Below are 20,188 nucleotides of genomic sequence, written 5' to 3' on the forward strand. Positions count from 1 at the left end.
CAACTTCATAGACTGCATTTTTAATTTTATTCTGTTGAAGATAGGTCGTCAACAGTGTTGAGAAACCCAGAAATTTTGGGATTAAAATTGGCCATTTTCTCTGCATATGTAATAGGAAATTGATTTTGCAAAAACTGAATTTTTAGTCTAAATTGATACAAGGTATCAATTTAGTTGGTTTCTTAAGTATTTAATTGGTTTCTTAAATATTTTCAAAGAAAATATCCAAAAATAATGTTGGGTAATGGTTCAACATTTTAAACAACTGGCAGTAAAACTGAATCTGGATTTTGCTGATGAATGTCAGAAAATGCAGGTGAATGTCAGAAAATTTTGAATTCAAAAATGTTTGACTTTGGTTGGCTCACAAACCAGATGACCTCAAGATTAATTGAGTACTATGATAGGGAAATCAATAGGCATGGCATTTTATCACAAAGGTCAGCAATATTACAGAAAATGAAGGGAGGGAAACAAGGAGACTTAATGAAGATAAGCAGCTAAAGGAGGAAAAGGAATGTGAATAATTAAACAATGGAAAAATTCAGATATCCATTCTACAATTACATCAGTAAATAAGTTGGAACAATCTATATTGATACTGATATTAAAGATCATTCTGGAGTTTATATCATGCCTTTTCCTAAATTTTAGATCAAGAGCTTTTAACTACACTTAATGATATATAATAGCCATCACAGAATTGCAGATAAATAGACATGTTGAAAATTTACCTATATACAATTATCAAGTATTTTAATAAGATCTAAGTGAAAAAAATATTACATGATCTCTGAAAAATGTTATCACTATAAGTGGGAGAACTGAACCATATGCATATTTTTTATTATTTTTCATTTATCTTATTTTGTACAAGGAAAAAAGCATTCATTGTAAAGTTAGTGTACTGAAGTATAAAGTTAGTATACTAAAGGTTCCCTGTAATCTAGTGAAGGGAAGTATAGAGAGGCACTTATTCACAGAGAATAACAAGTACAAAATCAAAAGTTTTTAATACTTGTACCTCAACATTTAAATTAAGTTATTTTATATGTGGAAGCTGCTTAGACAAATGTTTTGTTCAGTGTATACAAAAGAGTAAGCAGTAAAGCCTTATTTTCTTACATAGTAATATGTCTTTATGGTAAACAGTAGTGCTTCTACAATAAATTCTTAGAAGAAAGCAGACTTAATATGAGGAATGTAATTTGCAACTGTTAGATTCTTAACCAGAATGGGAAAATAAAATATCTGTACTGTTTTCAGGCAATAAATGAAGACTATTAGTAACTAATGCTGTATAATCAAACTCAGGTAACAAGTGGGCAAGTCTAGTATTAATGCGTTTCATCAAAGTGAAATTTGGGCTGCTTAGTAAATTATGACACTGCTGCTAATAACCACCAAGGTCAGAACTTTTAGAGTGGTCACTTGAGATGCCTTTACCTCATTTTAGATGTTTGCAGACAAAGGAACTTTTTCTTTTTTTTTCTTTCTTTGTTTCTATACCAACATGCCTTGCCTGCTTTTGCTGTAGCTTTTAATTTAGAAGAAGCTATCAGCTTAGCTAATGTTTGAATTATAGTTAGATGATAATAATTAACTTGCACAGAAAATTAACCAACGTTCAAAATTGACTTGTTTTTGGTGATGCTATGATATAGCATGAATTAGCACCACTGAACATGTTGGCTTCTGTCCCTAATCTTAAATTTATATCTGGTGATAGAAAAAATAATTATGGAATGCTCTTTTTGATAGTGTGCATGTTTTTGTTTTAATGCATGTTTGTAGTTGATTATTAAAGGGCTTATCTTTAACTCTATTTTTTTAAGGCCAGTATTACTGTCACTAAACCAAGTGTGTTGTTTGTTTTTAGTGCAATGTGTTACTATCAAAGAATCAACAGACAATTTATTCCCAGAACAGAAGTCTTCTCTAAATTATTTGAGACAAAAGAAGGATCGACCCTACTTGTTAAATTTGAGTGGTACTGATTCATCAAGTGTTCTTAGACCAAAGCAAACCAGATTAGACAGTCCACTGAGCAATCGTTATGCTGGAGACTGGAGCAGCTGTGGAGAAAACTACTTTTTAAATACTACAAAGGAAAATTTAAATGATGTGGATTATGATGATGTCCCTTCAGAAGATAGAGAAAATTGTAGCAAAATGTATGGACCAGATATAATGATTGAACAGCCAATTCCCATGTCTAAAGAGTGCACATTTCAGACATATTTGACAATGCAGACAATTGAGTCTACAGTGGATCGAAAAGTTAATCTCAGAGATCTTCAAGAGAGTATCGATACTTTGATTGGAAATCTGGAACGTGAGCTCAACAAAAACAAGCTTAATATGAGTGTTTGAGATTAACAATTTTTATTTGCTTTTTCACAGTGACTTAAAATTTCAAATCTATTTCCTCACTTTCTTATACCTCTCACAGTGTGTTTTTGTTTTTTTACTATTGAAATACTCAGCTAATTTCTAATAAGCTCATGTGATTCAATTAAAACACTAGCCACTAATATTTTTACTTATTTCATAAGGAAATTTTTCTGGGGGTAAAGATAACTTGGACTTCTTGTGAATATTTTAATAAATTGTGCCAATTCTGTGGAGAAAATTTTTAAATGCACTTCTAAGGTTCAGTAAGTTATTAGGCCCTCAAGGTTTTTGTGCTTTACGGGAACTGCTCTTCTGCAGCTGAACCACCGTGCCTTTTAGAGGATTGGTACAGTGGCCCAGGCCCTTCTGCCGCAGTCTGTGCCTACGTCTACTGCATCATCACTTAGCCACATTTCATTTGCAATGCAAATGCTGCTATGAGAGAACTTTTTATAAATAAAAGTAAAGTTATACAAATATTAATGTATTCTGTATTAACATTCAGTAATTATTTAAGCTTAAAATTAAATATTTTTATAATCCTGAAAATATGTATATATTTATAAGTACATAGATGTATAGATTTTAGAGTGGAGGAGAGGTTGACTGCAGAATCACATGTATCTTTAAAGAATATGTGTCATGAGGCCAAAAATTATAAGCTTAAAAATGTCTTTTCAGGGAAAGAACATTTAAGTTAAAGGAGGAGTTACATAGAAACACTTGAACAAAAACTCTCTATAAGCTTTGAACAGAAATAATAGACGTTTTTCAGGTTCACAGAAAATCACAATATCTCCAGTAAAAAGTCATCTTCTAAATTGAAACCCTCTCACTTCTTAAGGGATTAAATGCCCAGATTTTTGCACTGGTGATTTCGATTAAAAAAAATTTCATGTTTTCTATGCATTTTTATATTCTGCTTTTTAAAACAAAGTAATTATACTTTAAAACATATTTATTTGTAGTAGTGCATTTATAACATTGACTTTATAATTGCCCTCATTTGTTTCTAAAGAAATATTGCCAGCATACTGACATGGTATTGCTTTTTAAAAATTAAATTATTTCGGCTAAGTTTATCTACAAGGGAGTCATTATAGCAATGAACAGCAGTGTTTTAAAATGTAAATTTAGAAGCCTTTTTTAAATGAAATTGGAATGTATTTTTTTAAGTTTTATACCTACAGAATTATAATTTTAAAATTATGAATAATATTTGAATTGCCAACTTAGAGATGTAGCAGCTATTAAAAAACTGACTTCTTGATGTTTTTTAAATGTCAAGGTATTTAACTATTTCTATGCAATATGTATTAGTAATGGAACACATTGTTATTTAATTTGAAAATCCAGTTGTTAAAAAGGTGATGTCTTTTATGTGAAATTTTCATTTTTTAAAGTTTTGAATAACAATTCAAAAGCATATATAATAGGTACAACTATTGGCGAAACAGTCAAAAGAAAGGTAAATGTGTTGTAGGAGACTGTCTCAGTTGTCTTCCTTTCTTGGCTATGTTATGTATATTGTATGAATTGAGTAAGTTGTTCCAGAAATGTAAAAGTTTCATTAAAATGTGATAACCTTGGTGTCATGCTACTTATTATCATAATATTGTCAAGATCATTTATTTTGATGCCATTCTTCTTAAACAGAGATCTTTATATGTTATCTATAAACATGTTTAATAACATGTTTTGTTCCAAATTGAATTTTTTAGAATCTGAAATACTTTAAGAGCTAACTTAGCTTGTTTTATCTGAATGGGAATTGTTTTAAAATTAATCTCTGCCTACTTACATAGGAAATATTAAATAGTCTTTGTCTTATGAATTACTGAGTCATAATATAAATCTCTTTTGTTGACTGCTGTATTCAGTAGTGCTCATTTAGGGTGCTGAAATGTTTTATATGTTAAAAATAGGTCAGAATTTCACAAGTGTTTACATATCAACGTACATAAGATTTGTGTTTGCCCTTGCTATACCTTGCCTCATTTTTTAGAAAAAGATTTATTTTTTTATTTTTATTTTTTAAAGATTTTATTTATTTTTATACAAGAACCGGGGTACAGGCCAGATGCACAGGAGGGTGAGAGGATTCACCAGAGACAGAGCGGGAAACAGACAGACTGAAGAAATACATTGCTGAGGGGAGCAGCGGGAGAGACAGGAGAGGTCTGCTTCGCCATGTGGGATTCTCGCCAGCTGGCTGGGATCGAACCTGCGCTGCAGAGGCTGCAGACAGCTTCACAGTGCACTTCTCAACCACCTGCGCCACCAGGGAGGCCCTAAAAAAGATTTATTTATTTATGCATACAAAAGCTGGAATGTAGGCCAGAGGTACAGGGGGGTAAGAGGATTCACCAGAGACAGAGTGGGGAGGAGAAGAGGTGGATTGACTGAAATACACTGCTAAGGGGAGAAGCAAGGGAGACAGGAGAGGTCTGCTGCACCATGTGGGTTAGCTCCCTAGCTGGGGATTGAACTCGTGGTGCAGTGGCTGGTGATAGCTTTTGATAGCATTGAAACTTAAACCCTGTGCTACCAAGGAGGCCCAAATACATCATTTATTTCTTCATAGAAATTGTAAACAAATGTTGATCTTAATGTTGATCTGATTCAAGTATGCACTTTTTGCTAGAAATGGGAAAACCTATTTTTTATTTTATTAAAATAGAATACTTTCAGGGTCTTCCTGGTGGTGCAGGAGTTATGCCTCAGAACTATCAAGCTATGGCCAGCCACTGCAGCATGATTAGATCCAGGGCCAGGGTGCTAACCCACATGGTGCAGCAGACCTCTCCTATCTGCCTGCTGCTCCCCTCAGCAGTGTGTTTCAGTCAGTTTGCCTGTTCTGCTCTCCACTCTGTCTCTGGTGAAACCTCTTACCCCCTGCACCTCTGGCCTACACCCCAGTTCATCTATGCATAAAAAAATAAATCTTAAAAGGAACCAGAAAATACTTTCATAAAGTTGAATGAATTCCTTCGTCAAATGGAATTCTTCCTTATTAGAAAGAATAGCAAAGATCACTTTAGGCCTCAGGCACTGCAATTAATGTTTTTATTTTTCTCAATGACAAGTGTTTGTTTTAAGCCTGTGAGAAAAATACCTGAGTTGGGTTAACTTGATCCTATTTGTTTGATAAGGCTGTCAGCATGATTTTAGGTCATTTGAGTTAAACTTTCTTTTTTGTTGTTTAATGGAGATATTTATTTAGTGCAAACCTGGTGTTGGCCTCAATATGCTACTTTGACTGGAAACTCTACTCTTTAGAATAAACTCTTCCAAGTAGAGTTTAAAATTTCAACTTTAGAAAAGGACAATGGATATTAAATTAAGAAAAGGGAAAATCCCTCACATTCAAGATGTTTTGTGAGAATTTGGAGACACCAAGCCCAAAGTTCACATATTTTCACAGCTTCAGATATTGAACAGTGACCCGTTGACCTTCGTTCAAGACAAGATGCAGGTAGCCAGCCTGTTTGTGTCTGTTCTTGCCCAACTTTCCCCCCGTAGCCATTATAAAACCCAAGTTTTAACTTAAGAGCAAGTCTGAATCATTAGGTAAGTGAAAATAGCTTGTCGAAACTGGCAGATAAGAAATGTCAGCGCCATCTGAAATAAAGTACTGGCTGTATAAGGTTATGAATCTGTTTGATCTGTAGTCCATGTCAAAACTCACCTGTAAATCCAACTAGCTATAAATAAAAGACATTGATTATGGATACTTTCAAATATAAAATTGAAAATTATGCAGTGAACACCCATGTAGCTACAAGTGAGATTCTAAAGCATCTTATTATATTTGCTTGATTCTATATCTGTCCACCGGGGTCTGTCTCAGTTTTTGGTACATTTTAAGGTAAGTGGCAGACATCAGTATACTTCACAATAAATGTCATATTTGAAGTCCAAAAAATTGGAAATGAACTTTGTGTGAATATAATTAGCCTTTAAAAGAGTCACATAATATCTGAATTCTCTGCAAATCCTAGGTTTCATCATGGTTAGATAGATCCAGCATTGCTATTACTAGCCTCTAAAATGCAATGTGTAATTTGAGTGTCTTGGTTTCCTTTCCATGTTATTTTTGGATATCCTAGATTTCCATCATTCGCAGATAACTTTCATACTTTCTATCACATTCAAGTGCCACATGTTATATTATTTTCTCCAAACATATGGTTGAAATACATTTTATTTATTTTTTTAAAAAGATTTATTTATTTATTTATTTATTTATTTATTTATTTATTTATTTATACAAGCACTGGGTACAGTCAGAAGCGCGGGAGGGTGAGAGAATTCACCAGAGCCAGAGTGGGGAGCAGAGCAGGCAGAAGGACCGAGATACACTGGAGAGGTCTGCACACCATGTGGGACCCTCCTCTGGAGGCTGGGGAGCAGCCAGGGATCGAACTGGCACTGCAGAGGCTGCGGGCAGCTTCGCAACCCAGCGCTCAACCGCTGCGCCACCGGGGAGGCCCTGAAATACATTTTAGAGTAAAACTTCCTATCACTACTTTAAGTGGAAACCTAGTATCACCTGTCAAAGATAATTATTTTTTTTAAAGATTTATTTTTTTTATGTATACAAGAACTGGGATGTAAGCTAGAGGTGTGGGGGTGGTGAGAGGATTCACCAGACAAGAGTGGGGAGCAGAACAGTCCGATCACTGAAATACACTGCTGAGGGGAGCAGCAGGTGAGACAGGAGAGGTTTGCTGCGCCTTGTGGGTCACCTCCCTGGCCAGGTATTGAACTCATGCTGCAGTGGCTGGGGATAGCTTGATAGCACTGAGATTTAACTCGTGTACCTCCAGGGAGGCCCCTAATTATTTTTTTTTTAATACACTAAATTTATAATGTATTCCTTGGGATGCATACTGCACTTTGGGAAATACTGAGTTATAGTCCCTGCTTTTCCCCCTTTTCCTATCATAATTATTGGAATACAATAGAAATCAAAACTGCATTAGAAGGTAGACACAGATACAAAACATGGTATTCTTTGTAAGAGACCAAATCACCACATCCAGACTTAGCCAGTTCTCACTTGGAGCTGGCAAAGGAGTGAGATGAGGGGTTTCCTTCAGCAGGGCAAGGATGGGTCTGTACACAGCCTGGTCAGATTGTGTCCCAGTGGGGCCTGTGTGACCTGTGTCATCAGCCCCAGCAGCCTTGCGCTGGTAGGAACAGTGTCAAAGCCCAGTGCTTGCAGCTTGAACTCCTAGGGTGTTCTCACAGCTGTAGCCCTGACCATATTTCCTTCTTTATTTTGTTTTCCCTTATACTTTGAACCCTCTCTGCCAGCATATCCTCCTTCCAACTATCTCTCTGTTCACATAGGTATGGCTCTAGACCAGCAACACACCTATCTTTGGCTTCTGAAATTAGAACCAAGACACAGGAGCAAGGCACATCGAGATCAAAATAACCAGATTTACTGCTGACAAAGGTAAGCTGGAGAATGCAGCTTGGGTGTACAGCCAAGTGGGCTTCTTCCTGCACACCTGATCTGGTCTGTTCCACTCTGTCACTGGCATAGGTGTTTAAAAACAAGCCTCTCCTGGCAGGAGTAAATCCTGTCAGAGCTATAAAAAAGACATATGTGCATTACCAACCGGCTGGCTTGGTGCGTGAGAGAACACAGAAGGCACCCAGCCAAAAGCCCTCAAGTCCCGCTCAACTCATCACTGAGTGAGTCACAATTGTGACTTGCAGAGCAGTAACCAAGGGAGTCAGAGAAGCTGGAAGTGACCCTCCCATACTCTTTCCTCTGGGAGATGAGGTTCCTCCCTTGTATGGCAATATGAGAACAGGATGTTAACCCCTAACAATTACCTTCTATTGCTTCCTCCTATAGTGACCAGATGTCACAGGATGAACTTTGGGGTCCTTCATCAAATGGAACAAGAAATGGAAATGCTGAACTAGTGTTGGCAGCCAGAAACAACTTGTAAAGATTTCCCAGGTTAATTGCTAGACAATTGCTGCCATTGAGCACCCTGGCTAATCTTTAAAGTGGCCCAAATTGAATATAGTCTCACTTCTGAGAAATCTTTTCCTCTTCAAGCCCCTGTGGCTGTGTGCCAGCTCAGGCACCCTGAGTCTCAGATATCCCAGTCGGTCTCGCCTTTCCCCCTGTGCCCAGTAGGATTCACCTTTACCCCCAGGAGAAATTTTCCTTCCTTTTTTTCTATAGTCTCACCTGGAAGTAGACAGTCAAAATATGGTCTGATTAAAATCTAGGTTTGATGGTAATGTTTATTTGTACTTTACTTTTAAATGAAAGTGTATTAAGTCTCTTTAAAGAATATGCGTGAGAAAATGTCAGAGAAACTCTTCTTTCTCAGTTCTGTTAGCTGTGGACTCCCTCTATACTGCTACTACAGTCCCATGTCATGGTCACTTCCAAAAGATTGCCAGATTTTGCATTAGCCATTTCTACTTTGTTTCTCTACTTCCATCCTTAGTCACCACCACAGAGTAGCACTTAGCTATTTCCTTCATGCATTTATACAAGTCAGAGTCACAAAGGTTACAAAAGTTGGGCTTCTAGCAAATCACTTAGTGGAAATTTTATGAAAGTCAGAACTGCATATGTAAATGTAGGCAAAAATAATACATGAAAGGCCTCAACTAGCCAAAACAACTTTGGAAAAAAACAATGTTTGAGTACCAATACAATTTGATTTTAAGATGACTTGTAAAGTGATAGTAGTCAAAACAGTATGTCATTGCTATATGTCATCAGGATAGACAAAAAAATACATGAAATACAATAGAGAGTTCAGTAATAGACCAACTGATTTTTGACAATGACAATTCAGTGAAGAAAGGATAGTCTTTTCAACAATGGTACTGAAACAATTGGATATTTACATGCAAAAAAAGGTATTTTGATCCGTATCTCATACCGTACATAAAAGCCAACTGAAAATGAATCGTAGATCTAAATATAAAGCCTAAAATTACATAACTTTTAGAAAAAAACCTTGGGTTATCAAAGATTTATCAGGTCATCAAAAAGATAATCCATTAAAAAAAACCCTGTATAACTGATGATCATCAAAAATTTAAAATGTCTGCTTTCTTTTTTTAAAAAAAGATTATTTATGCATACAAGAACTGGGGTGTAAACCAGAGGTACAGGGGGTGAGAGAATTCACCAGGGAGAGTGGGGAGCAGAACAGGCAGATCTACTGCATACATTGCTAAGAGGGGCAGTGGGCGAGACAGGAGAGGTCTGTTGCGCCATGTGGGTTGCTCCCTGGCTGGCTGGAATCTGATTTGTGCTGTAGTGGCTGGTGATAGCTTGATAGCTCTGTCTTTAACCCCTGTGCCACCAGGGAGTCCCTGGTCTGCTCTTTGAAGTCACAGTTAAGAGAAAGAGAAACCAGACCACAGACTGGGAATAAATGTTTGCAGGTATCTGATAAAGAACTTGAATCCAGAATATATGAAGAAATCTCAAATATATGGCACACTTTTTATTGTTTCTTTAGAGACAGATCCTTTTATGTGTCATTTTATATTTTATCCTTTTGTTTCACATAGAGAAATTAGTGAATTTACAGATAAAATCTTTGTTGACATTTCCCTCCGCCCTTGGAATCTTTTTATGAGCTCCTGGTGGACTGACTAATGGCCCCAGAGATGTCTATGTCCTAATGCTTAGAACTTATGAATGTTACTATATATGGCAAAAAGAATTTTATAGATATGATTAAGGATTTGAGATGGGGTAATTTTCCTAAATTATCTAGATACGCCCTAAATATGACAAGTGTCCTTATAAAAAGGAGCAGAGGACCTCCCTAGTGGGGCAAGGAGTCAAGACTCAACCTATGAAGCTATCTGCAGCATGAGTTCAATCTCCGGCCAGGGAGCAACCCACATGGTGCTGCAGACCTCTCCTGACTCTCCCACTGCTCCCCTCAGCAGTGTATTTCAGTCAATCTGCCCATTCTGTTCCCCACTCTATCTCTGGTGAATCCTCTCACCCCCCACACATTTGGCCTGTACCCCAGTTCTTGTATGCATAATAAACAAATCTTTAAATAAATAAATAAAAAGGAGGCAGGGGGAGATTTGACTACAAAAGAGGAAAAAGTGGTGTGAAGATGCAAACAGAGATGGAAGTGACACAGCGATGAACCAAGGACTAGCGCAGCCATCAGAAGCTGAAAGAGGCTGGGAATGGATTCTGCAAAGGCGTCTTCAGCAGCCAGCCCCGCCCTGCCAATGCTTTGATTTTAGTTCCATTAAGACTCAGTGAAGACTTCTGACCTCCAGAATGGTTAGAAAACGAATTTCCATTGTTTTAAGCTACTGAGTTCATGGTAATTTGTTAAGAAATTAATACAGCCCCTTACTTCACACTCCTCTTTAATTTTTTTTTTTAATAGAGGCATGTTTTTTATTTATTTATTTGTTTGTTTTGTTTACACATGCACTGGGTACAGTCAGAAGCGCGGGAGGGTGAGAGAATTCACCAGAGCCAAGGCGGGGAGCAGAGCAGGCAGAAGGACTGAAATACACTGCTGAGGGGAGCAGCGGGCAGCAGGAGAGGTCTGCGCGCCATGTGGGACCCTCCTCCGGAGGCCGGGGAGCAGCCAGGGATCGAACCAGCGCGGCAGAGGCCGCAGGCAGCCTCGCAACCCAGAGCTCAACCGCTGCGCCACCGGGGAGGCCCCCTCTTTAATTAATTTTTGCAGGTTATTTGTTATTGTTCTTTTTTAACTTTTTCTTTCAGTGAGTCCTTTTTAGACATTGGCGCAAAGCTATATATTTAAAATGTGATTAAAAAATGAGTTTATAATGGTCCTTCATGGTACAGGTAGGCGCTCCCTTACTCCTAAACTCCCTTCCCTACTTCTGCTCTAGCTGTAAACAACTAGGGCCTTGCATGGATATGGTCCGGCATCTTCGAAGTGTAGTTACCCTCCCAGCCCCCACTCCAGCTTTCCTTCCAACTCGGTGGTTCTTGGAGAAAATGCGTGTCAATTTTGGACACACACACATCCCTCAGCTCCACCCCCCAGGACATTTAACAATGTGTGGACACATTTTTGTTGTCACAGTTGAGGAAGTGCTACTTGTATCTAGTGAGCAGAGGCCAGGAATACTGCTAAATGTCTTACAATGCAGAGGATGTCCCTCATAACAAAGAATTATTTGACCCCATTGATTATAGTGTCAAGGTTGAGAAATTCTGTTTTACTCTTTCATTCCCAGCTCAACTTCATCTGCCTAACTCTTCAGGCTTCTGTTCAGAAGGTGCTTCTTCAGAAGCAGGTAGGTGAGATAGCCTTTCTGCCATTGCTTGTTCTCCTGTGACTCACCTTTTAGGCAATTGATTCTTATCCCTGGCAGTGTCTCTGTCCTTTTACAGTCACCATGGGCAGTTTTTACATGCAGGCAACACTGAGAACCCCTGCTTAAATGTGGGTTCTTTAGGGGTGGGTAGCATAGATAAAGCCAGCTATGTGTTTCCCAGCTTAGAACACTGTTTTATAATTGCTTGCAAATCTTCATTCCTTTCCAAGCTATATATGCTTGGGCAAGAGTTTTGATTATACAAAGTAAAATACTCAAAGGCTTCAAATATATTTCTATAATATCATTTATTCTTTTCCTTGCATGACATTTTTTAAAACTGGTTTTTTTTCTTTTTATAAAAATCGTTTACTTTTAAAAATTCAAATAACAAAACCCTTCAAATGAAATGGAAAATGCAAAAACAAAAACAAAAATCATCAGAACTTTGAATATCCCAAATTTGGTTGATGTTGATAATTATGTTGGTGAATATCCTTTCAGATATTCTCACAGTTAAAATGAAATATATGTAGAGTACATATGACATGACAATGGGATCATATATTTTCTGTTATTTACTTTTTTTTTAAGATTTATTTATTTATGCATACAAGAACTGGGGTGTAGGCCAGAGGTGCAGGGGGTAAAAGCATTCACCGGAGACAGCGTGGGGAACAGAACAGGCAGGTTGACTGAAATACACTGCTGAGGGGAGCAGCAGATGAGACAAGAGAGGTCTGCTATGCCATGTGGGTAGCTCCCTGGCTGGGAATAGAACTCAGGCCATAGGGGTGATAGCACTGAGACTTAACTCCTAAGCCACCAGGGAGATCCTTTATTTTCATCCTTTAGAATTATCCCTGGAAAACACAATCTACATTATTTATATTTATTGAATATATTTTCACGTCATATTTGCAAACAAGAATGCATCTGGAAGCAGTGACACTTCATTGTTTCCCCAGTACTCTGCCAAGGTTGGTTTCTTTAGTGTTTAGCATTCTACTCTGAGGGTGTGCAGTTGTTTTCCATGAGCCTCTGACCCTCAAACAGCTCATCAGACATGGAAGGAGTGAATTCATCACACAGCATTTAATTTGCTGAGATATTTGACTTCCAGGTGGGGGCCTTGCCTGGTTACCTAGTAGCTAATCTGGCAATGGCAACCTAGCAACAGGTGGAAAGCTGCTGCGCCAGCGGTACCAGGGTACAGGGCACACAGAGATGTGAATTATTTACAGTGGTGGATTAGTGAAGCTGTGGAAGTGTCCCCGGGGCCACTGTGTATTGCAGTCAATTGCCTTTACCTCTGAAGCAAACACATAGATATGTTTATCTAAGGAGCAGAAAAATAGACTTGTTTAATTTTACAGTTTTTGGTAAAAAATCAATTTGTAAAGCTGAATGACAATTAAACTTAATCTAAATAAATAAAGTATTTAATTTCGGAGTAGCTGTAAGCATTTTAAGTTCTGCAAAAAGAAAAAAGGCTACTGTTCCCATTTTAAGTACTATATTCAACATGTTTGGTCTCATATTAAAATGATCAAAGGCTAATATTAAATTAGACATGTAGAATCACTGCTTAAGTCATATTTGAGCATGAGAGAATTCCCATTATCATTACTAATAACAGAAATATTAAAATAGGAGATTAATAGTGGATTAAGAAGAAACATGATGGTTTTCTGGGGGTGGGGGTGGGGCCGTGTGTACCTGAAACTATGCAAGAAATAGAGGTAACATATACTAAGCGCCCACTATGTGCAGGAACTTTACATGCACGGTCTGTATGAGGTAGGGATAATTCTCATTTTACAGGTAATGTAAGTAAGACTTAGAGGACAGCACAGCTTGCGTAGGTGATGAAACTGAAGGTCAGAATCAGGTCTGTTTGCTAGAATCTCAAGCCCCTGTTCTTTCACTGCACTGTATGCCAGTCCAAAAGACATAAGGGCAGAAAAAAATAAGACTGGATTGTCCCACAGTACAATTGGAAAGGAATGGGGAATAGTGGATAAAGCTGTAGCTGTGGTGATTGGAATGCTACACACCAGTTAAATTCATTTTCATCACACCTTCTATTCCCACACCAGGCAAATCTTAAGATAGCAACAGCAAAGAGACCCTTGAGTAGTGGGCTTATTTTTTTTTTTTTAAGATTTATTTATTTATACAAGCACTGGGTACAGTCAGAAGCCTAGGAGGGTGAGAGAGAATTCACCAGAGCCAGAGTGGGGAGCAGAACAGACAGACCGACGAAACACACTGCTGAGGGGAGCAGTGGGAGGCAGGAGAGGTCTGCGCACCATGTGGGACCCTTGCCGGTGGCCGGGGATCAAAACGGCACTGCAGAGGCTGCTGGCAGCTTCGCAGCCCAGCGCTCAACCACTGCACTACCGGGGAGGCCCTGGGCTTATTTTTTTTTTAAAGATTTATTTATTTTTATACAAGAGCTGGCCAGAGGTGCAGGAGGGTGAAAGGATTCACCAGAGACAGAGCGGAGAGCAGAGTAGGCAGATGACCAAAATACACTGCTGAGGGGAGCAGCGGGCGCGACAGGAGAGGTCTGCCACGCCATGTGGGTATCTCCCTGGCCGGCCGGGAATCGAATCTGCGCTGCAGAGGCTTCACAGCTTCACAGCGCTGCGCTCAACCTACTGCGCCACCAGGGAGGCCCAGTGGGCTTATTTTTATGTGTCTCCTCCTATATCCTAGGTGCTACAGGACACACCAGGAGGTGCTTTGCAGAAGGATGAGTGCCTGATAAGCAGATGGGGCAAGAGCCCTTGAAACTTGTACTATGACTATGACCCCATTGGTGGTCTAGGCTGGAGTAAAGATAAGACCTGGAAAAACTTAGGTTAGTAACACAAAATGAAACTGCTGTACTAAGCTGATAGGAACTGATAGCAGAAGTAAGATGAACCCCATGTTTACTTTCTATAGTAAGACTATTATAATCATGTTGTATTTGTAAATCAAGTAAAGCACCACGGAAGCTTACTTAACTGCTTACACTGTGCCAGACACCATACTGAGCTCTTTCTTCACAGCCATGAGGCAGACATTATTCAATAGCCATTATCCTTTATTCTATGGTGATAAAACCCTGCTTTTGTTTGTGACCACAATGGGCCCGCCCCAGGTAAGGCCTTATGTCATGCAGGCATGATACTTCTGTTCTCTGTAGTTTATTTCTTTTGCCCTAAGGGGCCACACAGCCCACTTATGTCCAGAACTAAGCAGAAGTCTGCTGGGTGCAGTTGGGAGACTGGGAGACTGATTGTGCATCTCCTGAAGGTCAACAGGCAGAATCCCTTGCCCTTTTCAGGTCTTTGTACAAATGTCACTTTCCCTGTAAGAGTACACTAAATACCCTACTTAAAAATGTAGAGACAGAGGACCCTTCCTGGTGGCCTAGGGGTTAAGTCTCAGCATTATCACAGCTACTACCTCCCCTGCCTTAGAAGATCCCCAGCCTGGAGCTTAACCCACAACGGGGCACAGCAGACCTTTCCTGTCTTTCCCACCGCTCCCCTCAGCAGTGTATTTCACTGGATCAGCCTCTTCTGCTCCCCATTCTGAGTCTGGTGAATGCTCTCACCCCACCCCCCCCCCATCTCTTACCAGTTCTTGTATGCATAAATCAGTAAAAATAAGTCTTTTAAAAATTTTAAAAATGGTTAATTGCAAGGTGCACCCTGGGGCATTCCAATAATGATAACTAACACGTGCTGGCTACCTTCACTTTATGCAGTGCTCATTTACCCCTTATAAAAGTGTTTCAGGGCAAATCCTCTCAATCTGACTTGATGGAAGGGGAATCTGTCCCACAGCTACAAGTCATCTGTCCATAGGAACATAGATGAATCAGTGTTCACATGGATCTGACTTTTGAAGTAAATAAGACTTCAAGTTTTATTTCTTCTAGCAACTGAATATATAATTACCTTGGCATCATCCTTTGTTTTCCCTTCTCCATACAATCATACTTTCATTTCTATTTTCACATTGAACTGCAGAACAAGATAGTCTAATCTTTTACCTTGGACCATTACTACTGGCTCCTAATAGGATTTCCTGCCAGAGACTCTCCCTGCTCTAATCCATTCCTTATCTTCCTAAAAATAAAATGATTATGTCACCTTCCTGCTTAGCCCTTCCATTAGGACCCTGTAATCTGCAAATTATAATCCAGCTTCTTTAGCTTGGATTATAAGAGTCTTCACAACCTGGATCCTAGCTGCTTTTCTACTCTCATCTGCTCCTCTCCCTGCAACCTCACTTTCCACACCACCCAATCCCCTGTGACATCGAACCTCTTCTTGAGCTATACCTCTCTCACAGTTCAGTTTCACATGCTGTTTCCCTTTTGTGCCCACACTTGTTAACCCCCCAGTAAAATATTTACTAGAAGATGTGACGGTAAATACCAAGTCTTTTTTACATCTTGGAGGCAAAATTTTCAACTTTTCACCATTAAGTATGAGATTTGTTGTAGGATTATTTTTAAATTACCTGCATTTATCTAAAAACAGAAGGAAGTTCCCTTCTTTTTACACAAAAGAAATTTTATTTCACAATTTTTTTTTTTACAAAGAAGAATTTATGTTTGTTTTATCATGAATGGGTATCAAATCTTGTCAAATGTTTTTCTGCATTTATTTGATATCAAATTCTCTTTTAATCAATCATTGATTTCTACTGTTTACCTTATATTCCCTGGACATGCCCAACATAATCTTCAATTGGAATACTTCTTTGAAACATTTATTTCTGGATTCATTATCCTAGTATTTTTTTTATATCATTATTGAGGAAACACTGATTTACAGCACTGTATATGATTCAGTGGTACAGGGTCATACCCTTCAGGTCTGTGTTACCACAAACACCCACTACCAAGGAACCTATAGTCCTCCACCATAGTCCATTGGACCCGCTCCCCTTTTGCCTCCCCCACCATTCTGGAATTGTTGCTACTTTTTTATTTAGTATGTTTTATTTAGTATGTATTGCCCTGCAATCTGTCCAGTGACCATTGGGGAGCTCTCTTTGGAAAGGAGATCAAAAGCAACCTGATAATTAGCAACAAAGTTTGATCTTCTGTCTGGGCTCAGGGGCTCTGAATGGATGTTGAGGGCAGATGGAGAGAAAGTCTAAGGTTCTGCATTACTATAGGAAAGTGAAATTTTTATTATCAATAACTTTCATATTCAGCATAACATTTAGTACAAAAATCAAAATGGGTCTTTACAATTCCAAAGGTTTTAATAGCAGTGCAATAAAAAGCTATGTTGGGCCTCCCTGGTGGCACAGCGGTTGAGCTCTGGGTTGCGAAGCAGCCAGCAGCCTCTGCAGCGCCAGTTCGATCCCCAGCTGCCCAACATGGCACGCAGACCTCTCCTGCCACCCGCTGCTCCCCTCAGCAGTGTACCTCGTCAGTCTGCCTGTTCTGCTCTCCACTCTGGCTCTGGTGAATTCCCTCACCCTCCCACACTTCTGACTGTACCCAGTGTATAAATAAATAAATAAATAAATAAATAAATAAATAAATCTTTAATAAATAAATAAATAAAAAGCTATGTTGATAAATAACACTATTTATTGTTTAGTTTGTGAATTCAACTTACATAATAATGACTTACTACAAGAAAGTCCTATATAGCCCTGAAAACATTCCTACAGAATACTTCTCTAGATCATGTCCATATATGACCTCACCTCTTACAACTTGAGCAGGTCAAGATTGATAAGGGTACTCCTCTCCAGGTCCAAATAACTCTCGTAGTCTAATTTCAATTCAGCCTCCATATGTTCTTTTGACTTCTGATATATTTTCTAGGAGGGAAAAAAGAAACAATCCCTCTAAAACACTGACAGCTGAAAATACTGAAGGGAGAGAAGGCTCTGTTTTTGAACTGGCTGCAGCTTTCTGGAGGGGGTTTGTGGGAGAGTGGGAAGGGATCTTTTGTGCCCTGTCAGGGAGCAGAGCTGCCAGCGCTGAAGAAGGGACAGACAGAGCCTACAAGGGTGAGCAGATCCAAGCACCCCCTGCAGGTGGAACAAATGGAATTTGTTGGTGGGTTGGATGTGGGCTCAGAGGGGATTCCAGGCTGGCTTGCAAGCTCTGCGGCTGACTGCGGGAGGAGCATGTTGAGGGCAAAATAGCAACAGGGACCAATTATTCAGCTAATTTACCGAGTGCCACTTGCTGAATAATCTGTTCTGTTCTTTGATCTGTTCATGTTTGTATTAGCACTACTCTGACTTAATTACCGTGGAGTTTTAGTTCATTGTGATCTTTGCTGGGGCAGTCATGATTCTTAAAAATTTTCCTTCTCAAATAGGTCTTCTTTCAGATGAACTTTAGAGTAATTTCACCTTGGTGTGTGTCGTCCTTGGGGTGCCTTTGCTTCTCCTCCTCTGTCCCCTCTTCCCATCCTGTTGCTTTCCGGTGCCTTCTAATTTGTTACAAACTCCTCTCTTCATAGAGCCATCGAGAGGACCAGTACTCTCAGTTTATTCTAGTTTCTTCAAGAGAATAATTTTTTGAAATATTTTCCTTCTTTGGGCATGGTGTTCACAATGCCTGGCATTCCCCTCCCCATTGTCTGCTATATTCCTTCCGTGTTTGTTTTGCCCTCTGCTAATGTTCACTTTCTCAGATTCCTGTTGTCTAGTAAATATGCCTATTTCGTAGCACTGTGAGGATTAAATTTATAATTAAACATGTCAAGTCCTTAGAATAGTGCCTGGCACCAGTGAGCTCTTAATATGTGTTAGCTACAACAATGCATTTACAAAAGAGCAGGACTGTGAGTAGAAAAATGTTCCTCTCTGTCCACTATCCTTTGTAACATTTGTGACAGAGTCCTTACCATTTTCTGTCACTTTTGTATATAAGAAATATTTGACAATCCAGGCCAGCTGAGAGTCAAAGTGGAGACTGTCCCTGGAGACCCCACTACAGTGTCCCCCATGTACAGCTCTGCAGGAGCCACCTCCCGCTTAGAAAGTCCTGTCAGGCTTCTGACTTGAGCCTGGCTACTTTGCAAGGGTCCATCTGGCCTGAGGACAACTTATCCTCCTCACTCTGTTATCAGTAGAAGTGCATTGCCCACCCGCCTTCTCTCCGCCCTCCTGTCAGAACAGCTGAAACCAATCTCTTGCTTGAAGACATTATAGGGATCAGGCCCTCATCCCTGGGGCCCTAAACTCCCTTCTGACATTCTGCTCTGCTCCCTTGGTGACTCCTAGCCCTGGCCACTGCTGCCACGTGTCAGACACCCATTGTCCATCCAGGCCAGCTACTTATTTCTAGTGTCGTCTCTTTAAGGGTCTCCTCATAGAGTCTGGCACTTCAGAAATAGGTATTAGGGAATATATGCTCTTTGACACTCCCCCTCTAAATCCCCCCTTCCAGTCTTTTCCCCATAACTTGTGCCTCCCCCCTCCCCCGTGATGAAGCCTGGAAGGTGGGCTAGATGTTGCAGAATTCTTTTGAACTCCTCCCTCTTCTAAGTCCCACACAGATGGCCTAGCTCATGGGTCACATGGAAACGGCTGCTTTCCAGCTGTGGTTCCTCAGCTAAAATTCCAATTAGGAAAATTCCCATTTCTCATGCTGTTAGAGATGTAATCACTATTATTTTTCAAGAAGTAAGCTGCATCTGGACTCAATGCTTATAAAGAGATGGGTGTATGATTTTCCTCACATTTGTGTGCACATAAAGAAAGACTTGCCTTGCTGGACAGATATGTGACCTCCCCTACTCTCTGTCCTAATACTAATAGTGCATATATACTAGCACTTCCTATGTGCCAGTCATTGGCCAAGTGTTCAAAATATTTTACTCATTTAATCCCTACTGTAATCCTCTGAGGTTGCTGTAGTTAATTCCCATTTTCCCTTATTACCAGAGGTTGCTTATAAGGAGATATTTCTGACTAACATCAGTTGTTTGTCTTTAGTGACCCTTTTCATGCTCTAAATGGAACAAAGGAGCCCTTTTAATTCATTAATGTATCCACAACTATCCAGAGAAAAATGTGAGAAGAAGCAGTTCTACTTAAAAGAGGATACCATATCAAATGGAAATGAAGTTATGAGGAGTTGGAAAAGTTTTGGAAATTTAAAGCATGATAACAAATTCAAGATATAAAAACAGTGATCTCTTCTTATCCACATGGAGTATGGTCAGGGCCCCCAGTGGGTGCCTGACACCACAGATATTCCCAAACTCTAGATATACATGTTTTTCCTATACATACATACCCATGCTAAAGTCCAAGTTATAAATTAGGCCCAGTAAAAGATAAACAAAAAATAACTAATTATAAAACAGAACAATTACAATCTATTGTCATAAAAGTATGTGAATGAGTTTGTTCTCTCTTTTCCCCTGATAGTATCTCTCTCTTTTTTTTTTTAATATTTATTTATTTATGCATGTAAGAA

General features: G+C 39.2%; 2 protein-coding genes across 11 annotated transcripts in view; one reads left to right on the forward strand and one right to left on the reverse strand.

Annotated features, from left to right (window-relative positions):
• The window catches only part of SYDE2 (synapse defective Rho GTPase homolog 2), a 35,846-nt gene extending 31,800 nt beyond the window's left edge, over positions 1-4,046 (forward strand). Inside the window, exon 7 of the mRNA XM_037498515.2 lies at positions 1,880-4,046. Coding sequence (XP_037354412.1) covers positions 1,880-2,373 — 494 coding nt within the window. The 3' untranslated portion in view covers positions 2,374-4,046. The remainder of the gene's footprint in view (positions 1-1,879) is intronic.
• DNAI3 (dynein axonemal intermediate chain 3) overlaps positions 1-20,188 on the reverse strand; it is a 149,807-nt gene that overhangs the window by 69,004 nt on the left and 60,615 nt on the right. For 6 of the 10 annotated variants that reach the window (XM_054690871.1, XM_054690870.1, XM_037498516.2 and 3 more), the window contains one exon: positions 17,385-17,568. In XM_054690871.1, coding sequence (XP_054546846.1) covers positions 17,455-17,568 — 114 coding nt within the window. In that variant the 3' untranslated portion in view covers positions 17,385-17,454. Of the gene's footprint in view, positions 1-4,464; positions 4,686-17,384; positions 17,569-20,188 lie in introns of those variants that run through there. The other 4 variants (XM_054690865.1, XM_054690866.1, XM_054690867.1 and 1 more) reach the window with 2 other exon arrangements.

This window comes from Talpa occidentalis, unplaced genomic scaffold, assembly GCF_014898055.3.
Source record: "Talpa occidentalis isolate TD23 unplaced genomic scaffold, MPIMG_talOcc4v2.1 talOcc4.9, whole genome shotgun sequence".
Lineage (NCBI taxonomy): Eukaryota > Metazoa > Chordata > Mammalia > Eulipotyphla > Talpidae > Talpa > Talpa occidentalis.